Raw genomic sequence first — 15,358 nt, 5'->3', positions numbered from 1 at the left:
TATTCTATTTCTGAAGTCACGCAATCGTATTCCTTGTTCTCTTGAGTTGATGCTTTAGCATGACTGTTGCTTGTTGTTGCTTGGTTTCAAATTTGTCGAGATATCAAGTCTGCGTCAACGCAACGTCGGTCACAGCACCGATTGGGAATGGCTTCACTCCCTGTGACAGATTCTCGTATAACGTGAGCTCTACTGATTATGGAAATTGAACCTTATCAAACAGAACTTATACAAACTTTATAAAAAAAGTCACAGTTAAGGCGTAATATGAGTTTATACTATCGTTACGGTGATATTAGGCTGATTATAGCCTTATAAGGCCCTTATACTTACGCTCACTATACAGCTTATATGTTCTTTTACAACTTATGTGTTACGAAGTTTAACTTTGCCTGTAACTAAAGTGCTAATATTTCATTAGCGTTTGGCGACAAGTAAACTTAAGACATAAGGTACAAATTCCCTGAATGAAAGTTGAGCAAGGGTTATATAAGAGTAATGTTTGTACGTCCGTGTGTCACCCCGAGCACCGTCACCATAGATTTCTATTTGGGGGAAACATTAACTGTAAATATGTTAAAAGGGTATTAAGAATATAGATGCAGATGTCTAGAGATATAAAGATAATTTCAGGTCCATATTTTGTATTAAAAATAATAGGAATCTTTCAAACTTTTGGGCATTTTGTCAGAGTCATTTATATTAGCAATGATTATGATACCAGCAAAACAACTTGCAGTTTCAGCCAAATTACATTTATGGCTGGTTAATATAATAACCAGACACGTCTGGTACTGGTATAATGATTTATTTAATTCACAAATGTTTAATAAACGAATGGTATTGTTTTTTTTGCATGCGACGTGTTTTGTTTATTAGATAGGTACCTACTTAAATAAATCAGGAGGGTGACAATTCCATATATATGCATTTAGGGGCACATACAGAAGTGTGTTCTTAGAAATGCACCATTTTAAGTAAATATATCATCCTGATTTATCAATTGGTACTTAAGTACATAGTGACATAAGTGTTAGAATTATAAACCTGCAATTAAACTGTTCACTTTTCAATTTGTATCTTTAGTAAGTACATGTATTTTTAAGACTGCCGTTGTTTAATTTACTTCATGTATTTATTTCAAATTAATAATTGTTAAATATGCATTATTGCTGTTAGATCACGTAGACTACCTGATCTTATATGTAAAAAAAATATATCTCAATATCACACGTTCAAGTAAGTATTGACTACTTGTTGCAATCCCTAAATTCACTCAACGTCAACACATTCCCTTAAAATTACACATCAATTACCATCACAAATCCTTTAGCTCCCAACCAAGCTGTGTAAGAGCCGTATAAGCGCTGTATAACCGACGTTACCGCCGACTCTTCCAGACGACGACATTCCCGCGCACCGCAGCGCGTCCGTCGCCAAGGACCACTTCTTCGACGACTCGCCCGTGGTCAAGTCTCCGCCGGAGCCCACCCGGGTGAAGTCTCCCGAGCAAATGAACATGCGGTCGCCGGATCCGGTCAACTGGACCGTACCCCTCGACACCGGGAAGACGTTTACAGTCACTCAGAACGTGAAGAGCGGTGAGTTAGGCCTGCTAAGGGTGCTAGGTGGCAAGTGTAGTTAAACGTGGAACTGATTTTACGACCGTTATATAACCGTTATAAAGACTAAGCGTGTACAGTCAGCTGCAGAGATAACTAACCCCGCAGCATTTCGTCAGGTGAAAAGCAAAAGACACTAATTACTATAAAATATTTAAACAAAAATCAACCTTCTTGTCGTACTAATATGGTTCACTATGGCTATGAACTTGTGGAGGTACTTAGTGACTTTTGCTTGTCACCTGACGATATGTTCGCAGGGGGTCAACTATCTCTGCAGCAGACTCTACATTTTGACTGTTTTTTAAAGTAAAATCTGAATTTCGAATATTGCACTTGGTTTTTTGAGATTGTTATCTATACGATTTGTGTTTATAGATCGCTGGAGTTTTGTAAATACATTTAACTAAAAATTAATACCTACGTAAAGAAAGTTTCACATTAGGTAGGTACTTCGATTAAGTTCTGTACAAAAGAGTATCTTTTTCTCACTAATTTTGGTGACGGTTTTTCAGAATGTAGATGATAATTTGTTAATAAGTAGACGATATAAGTTGTATATACCTACCTATTTTTAATCCTTACGCTTTTTCATCTTTAGTTATAGATAATTACTATTGTTATAAGGAGCATACAAACGCTATTCTTTTAGCTAAACTACAATAAATGTAACATTTTTTTATTCTTACCTAAAATCTTTTTTTTTTAAGTAAAAAGATGCAAAGTTACTGGTAGATGTAGACCTTAGATTTTTAATAGAATCTTATTTTACGAAGAAGATACTCTTTGCAGATAGGTGTAAATAAAGTAGTTGAAATAAAGTGTTAACTCATAATGTAGGTAAAATAAGTAATTCAATTGAAAAGAATAAATCAGAGAGAACCATGCCATTACACATTCATTTCATTTGTTTTTTTTTTCTTACCATGTTTTGTGTTATTAATTACTCGAATCTTTGATTCGTGAAAGAGAGAGGTTACTTAAATTTTTTTAAATTATATATTGATAAATGTATCTTTATGACGATCCATTAGTTGAAAAACTTAGTACTAAATACTAACACTAAAATCTAAAATAGATAGATTTTTTTTATTGAAATATGCGAGGTAAAACTATCATTCATTGTATGATGTGTGATTAGTAAAGTATAGCAACACTAGTATAACGGTAGAGCTTGCCACACACACCCGTTTGATTCAAGACACACGATCATTCGTATTTAGAACACAAAACTCATTAAACAGCAACCATTTCAAATGACATCACATTGTTTAATTTCAGATCATCTTATTGAGCATTTGATTTTATCTTATGTCCACAAAACATTCTAAGCGTCTAGCATAAACCTAATCTCTAGCGTCCCACCTCATAACTAGTACTATTTATTACACTATTAGTTACCTACCTCCAATGATAAATTGAAATAATTATTAAATGGAACAATTTTAATTTGTAAAACCTTTGATACAAGTTTTACTGACAAATTTTTCTTGTAGGTATTATGGGCCGCTACAGGTTAAAAATAATATTAAAAAACTAAACGCAACCATTTTGACATTTGTCACAGAATGTGGCGCGAAAATTCGACCATAGACACGTTGCGCAAATTAAAAAATCAAACGCCATTTTGTTTTGCGGACATAGAACGTAACTTACTCACGTTTCACGTCACCGGCCATACAACTCGCTCACCACATTTCAGATGAGACCGTAAAGCGCCCTAGCTCAGAGTTTAAGGGCGCGTCGGTGGCAGAAGACGGACCCAAGCCCCAAGGTACGCCGACCACCGCCATCGCCTAGTCATCGCCACACAGTGTGACAGACCATGCGACAGTGAACTCTCAGACAAAGTCACGAGATCACTGCCACATAAGCACCACACACGATCGACACCAGAAAACTATAATCTGTTTTATATAATAATATTTATTCGATAGTTCATGATTAAATTGTGTTAATCCAATAACTGAAATGCTTTTATTCATTTATCCGTGCTCTGCTGAGGCGTCGAACACGTATGTATCCACTTGTCCGTGTGTGTGTCTGTTTCGATGTTTGCGTGCACTTCACTTGTTTGGCACTTAACGATTCATCGTTGGCTCTCAGATGCTCAATTAGCAATCGTATATCTGTGATCCTTTAAAAATTACGTACTCGTTGAGTATGGTTGTTCCAAATGAATGTCCTGCTCCTGCTCATACATGACTTTTTACGGTCATCTACTGGAATTGCAGTATCTGACAAACTTTCTATTCTCAAATTATCTTAGGACGATAAAAGGTAGAGTGCTTGTCATTTATCTGAACACAGATAAACGCATTGGCTATCCAATTGAACATCTATGACGTCAGTTCACTTTGCATGCCGCCTCTGGCTATTGAATTGAGTCAATTCAGCATCATTCGTGTTTAACATTCTTCATTAAATACTTTTTCAGTCAACTGAGACATATAAATAGTTTGTTTTTAGTCAACATAGTATAAGTTAAGTCGTTTGCCTACTGACTTGATTTAATCGTTATTTGGTAGTCACAGGTATCGGAAAGATGCTAGTTTGAAAGGGTGAATAAGAATAAGATAGAGTTAGACCAAGATAAGTCTGCAGCCGTTTTGATAGTACACACGTGCATTCACGTGTGCACACATCACGTGCATTGCGTATGCTATCAAAATCGTTGCAGACTTATCTTGGACTAACTCTATACCTACTGATTATTTCATTTTATGAGAATACTCATTGTATTGCACACATTATTGTTATAGCTACACTTTGTTGAACATTTGTCACAAAATATGTTCAGATTCTGCTATTAATTAAATTGGCGTCTTTTTGATTAAACGAGTATCTTTACCTACTTATAACCATCGACTTTAAAAAATACGTGAAAGGATATAAGGGTTCCATAAGACTGGGTCCGTCTCTTTCCAATTATATAAGTAAAACGGTCGAAATATGTTACTGTAGATTTTTCGAAGCTAATTTCATCTCATAAGCCTATTAGTACCATTATATAGAAATTAGCTTGCATGTCTGTTACCACGAAATTACTAAAAATTACTATTCTTGATATTTCTGATTCTGGTTCTCCCTTTGAGAGACGCATGTTGTAAAAAGTTCTTTCTTGACTTGCAACGGATTATCTTCTTAGATTATTCGGAGTATTTATAAAAGTAACATAGGTCTATTTAATATTATAATAATTTAATTTAATATACATATGTTATCTATATCATTAGGCGCATAAGTACTTACTGTGCTACATAATGTAACTATGATATGGAGAAGTAAGTATTTATATAGAAGCACAAAATATAGGTAGAAAATCAGTGTTGACTTAAAGAATTGCTAACTTAATTGTATAAGAAAAATATATGTTGCTCTATTATATGTATGTATGTGCTTATATAGGAAGTTTCAAATAAGATCTTGATGTACCTCTATATTTAATACGTAAACTATCAATGACCTAAATTTTCAAATGTAAAGATTCAAATTAGTAAAGGCAGCTTCTTTTTTAAAAATGCGTTCTCATTTGAAACTTCCTCTTCTAGCTTCGTCTTAAACACTTGACTAAATATCGCATTAAATATTTGCAGAAATCGCTCCAATCCACCACCAGCAGATGTCGCCCATTCGCTCGCTGAAGAAGAGCGACTCACCGAATAGCCTCAGCAAGCGCACCGACAAAACCCCCACCACCCCCGTCAGCCTCACCCCCATCGACGAAACTAAAGCCCTCGACATGAACAAACTAAATGGAGTCAACGGAGTCAACGGGGTTAACAGCAATCAGCTGACCCCCGATACTCCCGTTCAGGACTTTAAAGAAGTCGTCAAGAAGTCGACTGAAGCGACCCAAGTCGCTCCGGGAGTGGTCGACACCACTGTAGTGAACGACGGGCCGACGGACGGACTGACCGCCACCGAGGTGCTAGACAGGGCCCGCACGAGGTTCGACAAGTTCTGGGGAAAGAAAGAGGAAGACAACGTGTAGATGATCATGAGTTGTTCGAGTTCAATATTGGATTTGGAAGTGTATTTTAACTGGCTTTGAAGACCAGTTCTGGTCGGTCGAGTCATTTTATTGGGCTGATTAGTAATGTGCTACCTATGCTTCACTGTGATTTGTATATTACAAGATATTCTCGGCAAGGTTAAATAATTGTCTATGGTCTGGTTTTCAGCTTATTCAAGGTCTTAAGTACCTAAATCGGGTCTGAACGGACGGAAAAGAAAGTCTTGCAAGACTGGTTTATTTTGTAATGTAAGTCAAAATCTAAGCTCAATATTTAAACCACAACCAAACATGCAATATTGAACATTGGACAAAAATGTAGGAAAAAATATTAAAATGCAGTATTTAAAAACTGGTACGATTAAGATAATGCTTCGCTTTATAACGACGACTGTAATACGTATGTATTTTTAATATTTATTTAATGTTATGATGGATCACAGTCTATTTAATAGGAGTGTGGTGGCTTGTGATAGTAGCGATGGATATTGAGTAACGTTGAATTAAGTATGTTTATTGTCTAAAATATTGAAAGCGTGATCGGATATTTCACGTGAAGCCACTTCGCACTTAACATTTCGCAAGGTCCCTAACCATTTGTCTCATTCAGTTCAAATCACTGCCTCTAAAGACATATTTATCTATATATAAATATATTATGTTCTATTCACTGATATCTCATTTACGAGTACATATGTTTGTCTATTTTGTGACTGCTTAAATATTTATAAATTATTTCATTCGATTAACTACATAATCAATTATTTTGTTAAGTTTATTTCTACATTATATGTTATATGTAGGTATAAGTAGGTATATCATATGTATGTAAGTATAAAATTTTATATAAAATGGCTAATCCCGAAATAAAATTTAATAAATAAATCATTATTACGTAAACGTACTAAGTTACATTCTACGGGTGAACGAGTCGAGTAGTATATTAGGTAGGTACTTAACCTAAAATTGCAAATGATTCAAAATTAGGTATATTTATTTACGTCGATGTTAGCACAACTAAACCGTCCAACCCAACATAGTATTTTTTTGGCAAATTTAAAATAATTTTAAATTGATGTTCAAGTGTATTTTACTATTTATTGCCAGCTTGAATCCGAACAAACATAATCAGCCAATCGCAGCACTCACTATTTGGCGCGAAGCGCGAATCAGTTTAAAAAAAAACTTTGTGGATTTTGTGGTTTTTGCTTTTTCTTCTCAAACAATATTTACGTGGTTTACGTAAACACGTAACATAATTGAATATAAATTGGTGTGATAAACAGTTGCTAAAGATGGATATATCGAGATTTACACGAAATTCTTGCCGTCTCTGTTTAACTGAAAGCGATTTTAATGTGTCCCTGTTCGGCAGCTATGCCAAGAAAACCCACATAGTGGAAAAAATCCTAGCGACTATGAAAGTTGTTATAGAAGACACAGATCCGCTCACGACCATCTGCTACAAGTGCGCAGGCAACGTTGAGAGGTATTACGACTTTATAACAGTTATAAAGAAGAGTCAGAATCGCCTGAACTACAACAAATGCGAGCAAAATCTAGGCCTGTTGGATAAATCCTTCAATCGCCGTCGCGTGTCTTACGTGAGGGAAGAGCTAGAAGCCAGCGATTATACTTTCTCTTTTCTCGAAATACCGGAGGAGAGAAGAGAAAAGTCCTCTAGTCCTTTATTTTCGTATATATCGCCACAGAAACCGCTGAAAGAGGAGACGGACGTTTGGAAAACGCCCCGAGAAGTCGGTCAGAACAAAAAGTTTGAGTGTCAGGATAAGTCTAGTGAAAAGACGCGGCAAAGGAACTGCTCGCGGGACTTGTTCGAGACTCAGTCTCAAGAAGAGGAGCAGCCAAAAGGTTTTGATTGGAAACTGACCCCCGACGACAATATTATAAAGAGAGTTCGAGCGAAATTCGGCTGGTCTTAGAAATCAACCGTATTAACATTTTTTTTCTTTGATTTTTTTCTTAATATAAAATTGACAAATTGATGTTAAAAATGAATAAACTAATTTTGTTATTCCTTACATTCCGTAGACAGGGTAATAATATTTGTTTGTTGATAATTTTAATAATAAAGTTGATTGATTTTAAGTTTAACAGATGTTTAATACCATGCGTTTTCAAATTGTAACAACTATAGTCCGTATTTCGTATACGGATTGCATTAAAGGTATTATGTATTATTAACTCCTAGTCAATGTCAGTAAGTGAATTAAAATTGAAATTAGAAAAACATATTAATATTTTACATACCATCCAGATAACCTACGTTACGATCATTGAAAAATTAAATGGCGTCTCCTACTTATTTAAGTTTTCAATGTTAATGTTCCTAAAAAGTCCATCTAACATCCATCCATTCATTTATTTTAAACATCTGCTAACGAAATGATATTATAAGGCTAACGATTATAATTTTAGGTGTATAATGTATTTAATACATATTTAATTTTAATAATACCTTTCAGAATATATCAGTGGTTAATTTTTTGTAAGTTCCTATTTATGATCGTTATTTTTTCACGCACAAACTCAATTATCATCTCATTCCTTCAGGAGGCAAAAACACTTGTTATTAATTGTATTAATATAAAGTCAGTATGTTTTTATATAAATTAGCAGAGAAATTCAAAAATTTGTCTTGATTCAAGTATACCATATGAGCCCTGCCGTATGTAGACTCAATAGTTGGTAATAATGAATGATAGCTTTGCTACTGGTTTATAATAGCGTGTGTTTATTTTCAGTTGTTACTTCAAAATGAACACCTAAATAAAAATTTTAAAGTATTTTGCATATTTATTTGAAAACTAAACAAAGCCCTACCCTAAAGGGGCCCACTGATTAATTGATAGGCCGATATCGTCCGGCAGACGGGTAATCAGTGGGCCCCTTTACACTTACAGTTAGACCAAGAGAAGTCTGCAACGATTTTGATAGCACACGCAGTGCAAGTGTCATAACTTCATAGAATACACACTGCATGTGCTTTAAAAACCGTAGCAGACGTCTCTTGGCTTACCTCTAAGTAGGTAGGTAGGTAGGTAGGTACCTATAGGTAAGTCAAATTGAAGCGATTTTGTAAAATTCATTTATTTTGAACCTTCTTTTAAGTCCAATTTAAACGGTTCAATATCTTGCATGCGATTTTCGTTACCTACAGCCTAAATTGCAGTATTTGATCGATCGACTGAATTCATTGCACTCTGTACTTTGTACTTAGCAATGCATACAAGTTTTTTAACAGTCTAAATGGGGCTATAGACGGAGACAGTAGGAATGGTGTCAGGGTGCCTAACCATGGTGACAATCGCTTGCGCTACGATAACGAAACGCGTTGTCTCTCTTCCTAATTAGTGCGACAGTTGCGTTTCGTACGCTACGGAGCGTAAAAGATTGGCATGTTGGCTACGCACCCAGGAGTTTTAAAGTAAAACAAGAAATAGTTAATTCATGACTTTATTTCATTTCCATATCAATTCATACACCAATTAGTCTAGAGAAAAATAACTCGTCGCTTCCTATAATGAAACCTTATTATACAAATCACATTCATTTTACGCCAAAATAATTCGCAGTACTCTACACAAGTTTATTACAATACTGACATCAATAAAACTGACAATATCTCTACACTAAGATCACATTTCAAATATTGATATAGTGTCAGTTTTACTGATTCTATACATTTTCAAAGACGTGAGATAATACTACACTAAACCTTTTAAGGCCGGCCGCGGACAATACTTTAAGTCATCTTAAAGTTCTGTCTGCCACCGATTTAACCTTTTAGACGCCAATGACGGATTAATCGGTCACATACCACAGAGCAACATAGACCTACGTGCATATGCATAAAGTTCAATTTCAGTTTTGACACTTCGGTGACGTGGCGTCCGAGTGACAGCTTATGTGTTTGACACGGCGTCGAAAAGGTTACCTTGACCAGTCATCAACTCAATTTCTGAACGAATCTTAAAACGAACTGAACTGCTTTGCCATTTGGTTGCCATTTTTTGGAATTGCGAAAATACTATACAACTATGCATAGTTTATGTCTGTTTAAGGTAGAAAATGCTAAGCAATTTACATGTTTTGTTGGAAATTTATTCAATTGGCGGTAAATATAATTTAATGTTTCGTTATTTTGTATGTATCTGATAGGACAATATAATTGCTATCAATATATTATAATGGTCATTCAATGTGACCCTTTTAGGTTAGTATGCAAAAATAAAGGTTGACGAGTTCAGATTATAATCGAAGTATATATAGGCAGCGCATCAATTTTATTCATAATTAAAAAGAGTATCAGACTGACAGTCAAGTAAAAGGTTTCACATTATAAAAGTAAACACTGAAACATAGTGTCAACATCAAGATATACAACATAACTTTTTTTTAAAGCCGTGGTCCCGAAATCAATTTATTATGCTCAAATAAATCTACATAAAATTCATTGTTATTATTGGTCTTTCAAAGAGCAAAAACAATAATTGGGCAAATATACAATTACCCTGTACTACCATGCACGAAAACATTAAAACAATTTCATCAATGAGTATTGCTAGGAAATTATTCCTACATTAAATCATACTACAAGCCACACTGAAGCGTTTTATGGTGACTAGTTTTAAAATGCCGAACGTTTTTTGCTTTTTTTTAATTATGAGAGAAAATTGACGTTTGCGAACGGGTGTTTTATTCATGAGATCGTCACGTTATGGTATCGAATATACTTACTTGCGTAAAATCGAATAATCCTAAAAACCATTCAATAAATGGATGGGTCCGTACAGTCTGACAAGCCAATATTGTCAATAAACGCGGTAAAGTTTAATGCAAGTACAGATGTAGTGCATAATTGTTTTCCATCGTATTTTCTCCGAAACGTTCGTATTTTGTCATGCTAGTTCAGTCAACCTCAGTACTTTTTGTACTAAGACTGACTGAAATAGCAATTACGTTTCCGTGAAAATACGATGGAAAATAATTATGCACTACATTTGTAGTGGCGAATCGTGGAACTTCCATATACATTTTGAATTTCGCGCGTTTTTCTACTGACAAATTGGTTTTCCAAACTATACCACAGACATTCTTAAGCGAGATACGCGTACTTTTTGCACCGTATCTCCTTGTGATAAGATCTTTTTTACGTTGACATCGAATGTACGACACGCATAAAACGCTCCATTGTGCCATAAGTCTAAAAATGAACATGCCGAATTTAAATACATTTGAGTTTAAAAAAACTGTGTTATAAATAAATTATGAAAACAAATCCATATGTAGCTCATTTTTACTAACATGTTTCACATAGGGGTAACACGTTCTACATTCTTAAAATTATTGTAATACCCCTTTTTCAAATAAATTTAAACCTTGCTTAAGAGCTGGTAAAAGTATTTATTTTACAAACATATTTTGCTGTAAATGTATTTGATTAAACTCTTTAACGTTTAGAATTTAACTTATTCTCATTTAACACAACACAGCATCAAGATAGAAATATATAACAATAAAATAAACTGAAGCATTGCCAACGATACAAGACAGACTTCTTTTATAACAGGCAGACATCATTACTAGGGTAACTTTATAAAAATAAGTATGAAAACAGCATGGGCTTCGTTCAAAACAATGAAGTTTTTTTTACTGTGAAAGTATTATTGAGTAAAGCTTCAGCGTATACAACTATACAAAGAATAGGGTATTTGCTTACTAGTCAAATCAGTTTCTTTTTTCGAACTGTCAAAACGGTTTTGCTACCATGGAATTTATATGAACCACTAGCATTATGTGACGTGACAATCAAATAACCTAACTCTAAAGTTTTATACGGGTTTTAAAATAGAAATTGTGTCTAAAAACAACTGCTGTCTACGTTTCTCTATTAATCTTCTGGTGCTTTATTTCATGCATGGTGTAAAATAATTTATTATACAGTCAAATACCCTATTAGGTGACCAGAAACTCAATCATCTTCCTCGCGTTATCCCGCCATTTTTCCACGGCTCACGGGAACCTGGGGTCCGCTTGACAACTAATCCTTAGAATTGGCGTAGGCACCGATTTTATGAATTCATGTTTTTTAAAATTTGTGTTTGACGATTTACCCCATTTATTAACTTACATAAAACGGTATGTCTTGTTTCGTTGCTTTATTTTAATTTTACATGATCTGTGAAAAGGTGCAACACTGGAACACTTGGAGTTATATAACTTATTATATTTATAATATATCGATGAAATGAACAATATTACTTGTACATTCTTGCGTACAATCAAGAATTCACAAGTAACTTGACGCACAACTATACAATTTTACACAAAGTAAAATTATTAAAAATAGTTTCTGTTAAATGGAATGTTAAGGTGAATTAGTGATATTTTTATACTAATTTAGACGTCACTACTATTATTTAGAATAACTAAATACGGCTTTATATTACTAAATTAATCGTTCGTATTTTGATCGTAACGGGTGAATCAACAAATATGTCTCCACATGCGCTGACAATTTTCTGTCTCTGTTCCACATATCGAATAGAGTGAAAGATCCGATTACCAAAGACTAAAACTGCGTATGCGCACTTAGAGCAACTAAAGTAGAAACACCAGATTTTATCGATGATTTAACAAGTACCTATATTCGGAAGACGATTATGGAACCTTCTTTCAGAGTTTTTTTTTAGAAATGAAGGCAAAAAAATACGTAAGTAATCTTAAAAGAAAAGACAACAGAATAGTGAAGAGAAGGTTCTACTCTATGGCACTATTAATCGATGTTTGTTGCAATTATTAATAATAATAAAAGTTAGTAATTGTCTATGTCTGTCACGGTTACCTTATGTACCTACAGCGAGATGCAAAAGTGCATACCCACTTTATGAAATAATTCCAATCAAAAGGTGGGTATGCACTTTTGCAGCTGTGTGTAAGAAAAAGCTTTCAAGCCAAAACAATCATGAATTTGTTTGACCAAAATAATAAACACGACAAAAACAAAAAAATAAAAACGAAAACACGTCAAAACAAAAAACTAGTAAAGAAAAAAGTATGGACATGCTTACCTAACTAATAATATTGCCAGTTCAAACATTCTAGGGCGATTTAAAAATATATCACAATATTCGCTAATCTAAGAAAACATACTTGCAAAAACTAAACGCTAACGTGAGATTAAAAACTATTTTGTTAATGGGGATGGGCTATGGACGAGTGAATTTAGATCTTATGGTCCACGATTTAAGGTTGATATTATTAATTCAGCTCATATTTTATTAGGTTACATTATTCTACTAGGAACAAACAAGCATAACTTCAAACCACCGTCCCCACGACTAAAGCAGAGACGCTTTCCACATAGACTTTTGTACATAGACCCGCTTGTTACTATCTCTATTGCACACGCATATACATATTGCTGTCAAGCTCGCACAATGACATTGACAACCGGCATCACGGGCGGAACGGCAATATCATAGGGATGATGACACATGTTGAATTTTATAACAAAATCTAGTAAAATAGATAGCAAACGAGCAATTTATCACAATATTGTAGATATTAAAAAAAACATATGGAAATAATATAAAACAGCACCTGAAAGTATAAAAATTTTAGTTTTTTTACTAACTTCCAAAAACGAAATAAGTAAGGATACCATTCGATTCCTCACATTTTATCCAAAAAAAGATTGTATGGCAACTATATACATAAACGCAATATTTCACCGACAAAATCGCAATTTTCTTGTTTTGTTCATACTTCAAGATGGACTCTGTGACCTTGACGTCACGGTCATATATCGTTTTGTTCGGGGCGTTTCGCGAGTGAAGTTCGACTGTCGAACTTTGACTATCATTTCTGACTTTTGTATTGCTTGAATGCAATGGGTCCCATATAGACATTTGATCCTAAAAATTAACCTGATTGATTGATACCATAAATGAAAATTAGTCATCTAGCCTATTATACGCGTGCAATAGAGATAGGAACAAGCGAGTCAATGTACGAGAATCTGCGTGGAAAGCGTCCCTGCTTTATCTAAAACTTGCCCTTTTCAATTCAAATACTAATAAAGATTTTTTTACGCCTCAACTTTGTAATACTGGAAAAGCGGCTCAAATAAAAACGTGAGAACAAATTTTACATCTTAAAATGACTAAAGCTATACACAGTCTAAAGGAAGCTTACAGCGTTTTTTTTGTTACATTTTTATATTTTTAACTGTACGTCAACACGACACCGAATAACGCCATCTGTCGGCAAACATTCTACAATAAAGACTTACGCATTTATCGTAGCTTACGTCTAACGTTCTTCCACTAATTAAAATAGCATTAAATCACATCACTCGGTTCTATACTAGATAAATCAAATTCATTTGAAGCGTCAGGTGACCACAGACAGGGCCTTTCCGCATAGTCCAATAAGCCGGACCTAGGGGCCTAGGCAACCTAGCAACCTAAATTTTAAGTGCCATACCAAATGCCTAGGGGCCTAGGTCTCTATACCCGGCCTTACCACAGATTACCTACCAGACTCTGCATAAAGATATGAATCGCGGTCGCCACACATGGGCGCATTTTTCGAGTCGCAATACTTATACTTCGTTTTTTTTAGCATTAGAAATTTGGTAAACAATCTTGATGTGTCTTTTAATTGAAAAACACATTTTAAAAATAAGTTACGGTAAATATGTAACAATTATGAATCTAATACGATCATTTATATTCTTCTGCTTTCATAAGTAATAGTTATTGATTTTTAAAAAGTGTTTTTCAATTAAAAGACATGTCAAAATCGCTTACCTTCTTTCAAGTTCTTTCTAATGCTAAAAAAAACGCACTATAGTTACATTTGCGTTCTACGCCTTTTTCAACAAATCATTTTTTATTGATATTTCTAATGTACAAACGCAGGTGCCGACGGAAAATTTCCAAAAATTATAAATGTTGATCCGAGTTTTCACACATTTTCGTATGAAGAGCGAATCTTCCCATTTTTTGTAAAAAAAAATCCGAGAACTATTCGAACTTTTTGAAAACTTTTTAATACCAGAGCAAATCGGCTGCGTGTGCGTAGTAGTGGAGCCGTGCACGCCCACGTCACGCAAGCGGTGTGCCGTCTCTCATAAGGATCTGTATATTACAATACGCACGTGGACGTCTACACACACGCGTCCGGTGTGCATAGGCCATTACCCTGTTCATACAGATCGTAGAAGCGAATGCAACTGAAAGTACAGCGGTCACGTTCTTACGCAATTACGCAGTATGATAGAAGCGCCTATGTGTGTTAGGTTATTCCACCTGTCCAATTTCTTTGTCCAATGTGTGTTTTGTCACAAATTTTGGTTGAGAGAGTGAGACGCCATGAGAGAGACAAACATATTGGACAGATGGAATACCACCCTTAACCACGACTCATATCCAGTAGGTTCTAGCATAGAGAAATATAGTAAGACAAAAGTGCTCACTCCATACATCAGCTTTGAAACCAAAAAGACTATTAATTTCAGTGTCTACATCTAGCATCGAGTAGCAGAACTATCAGTACTGCTACTTGACAATAGATGTAGCACCGACCGGAAAGTCTTATGTTGAGTGTGTGTGTGTTGTGTTGTTGAGTGACTGATGTATGGAGTGAGCAATCTATGTATTTTTTCTCTATGGTTCTAGAGACTATCCACCCC

At 34.8% G+C, this 15,358-nt stretch overlaps 1 protein-coding gene across 5 annotated transcripts in view; it reads left to right on the top strand.

Moving 5' to 3' along the window:
• LOC134658375 (uncharacterized) overlaps positions 1–5,726 on the top strand; it is an 81,052-nt gene extending 75,326 nt beyond the window's left edge. For 2 of the 5 annotated variants that reach the window (XM_063514040.1, XM_063514037.1), the window contains exons 13-15: positions 1,401–1,601; positions 3,325–3,396; positions 5,219–5,725. In XM_063514040.1, coding sequence (XP_063370110.1) covers positions 1,401–1,601; positions 3,325–3,396; positions 5,219–5,616 — 671 coding nt within the window. In that variant the 3' untranslated portion in view covers positions 5,617–5,725. Of the gene's footprint in view, positions 1–1,400; positions 1,602–3,324; positions 3,397–5,218 lie in introns of all 5 variants that reach the window. The other 3 variants (XM_063514038.1, XM_063514041.1, XM_063514039.1) reach the window with 3 other exon arrangements.
• Positions 5,727–15,358: the final 9,632 nt, after the last annotated feature.

This window comes from Cydia amplana, chromosome 22 (genome assembly GCF_948474715.1).
Source record: "Cydia amplana chromosome 22, ilCydAmpl1.1, whole genome shotgun sequence".
Taxonomy (NCBI): domain Eukaryota; kingdom Metazoa; phylum Arthropoda; class Insecta; order Lepidoptera; family Tortricidae; genus Cydia; species Cydia amplana.
The sequence above is the reverse complement of the archived record's forward strand: the minus strand, read 5'-3'. Positions and strand labels throughout refer to the sequence as shown.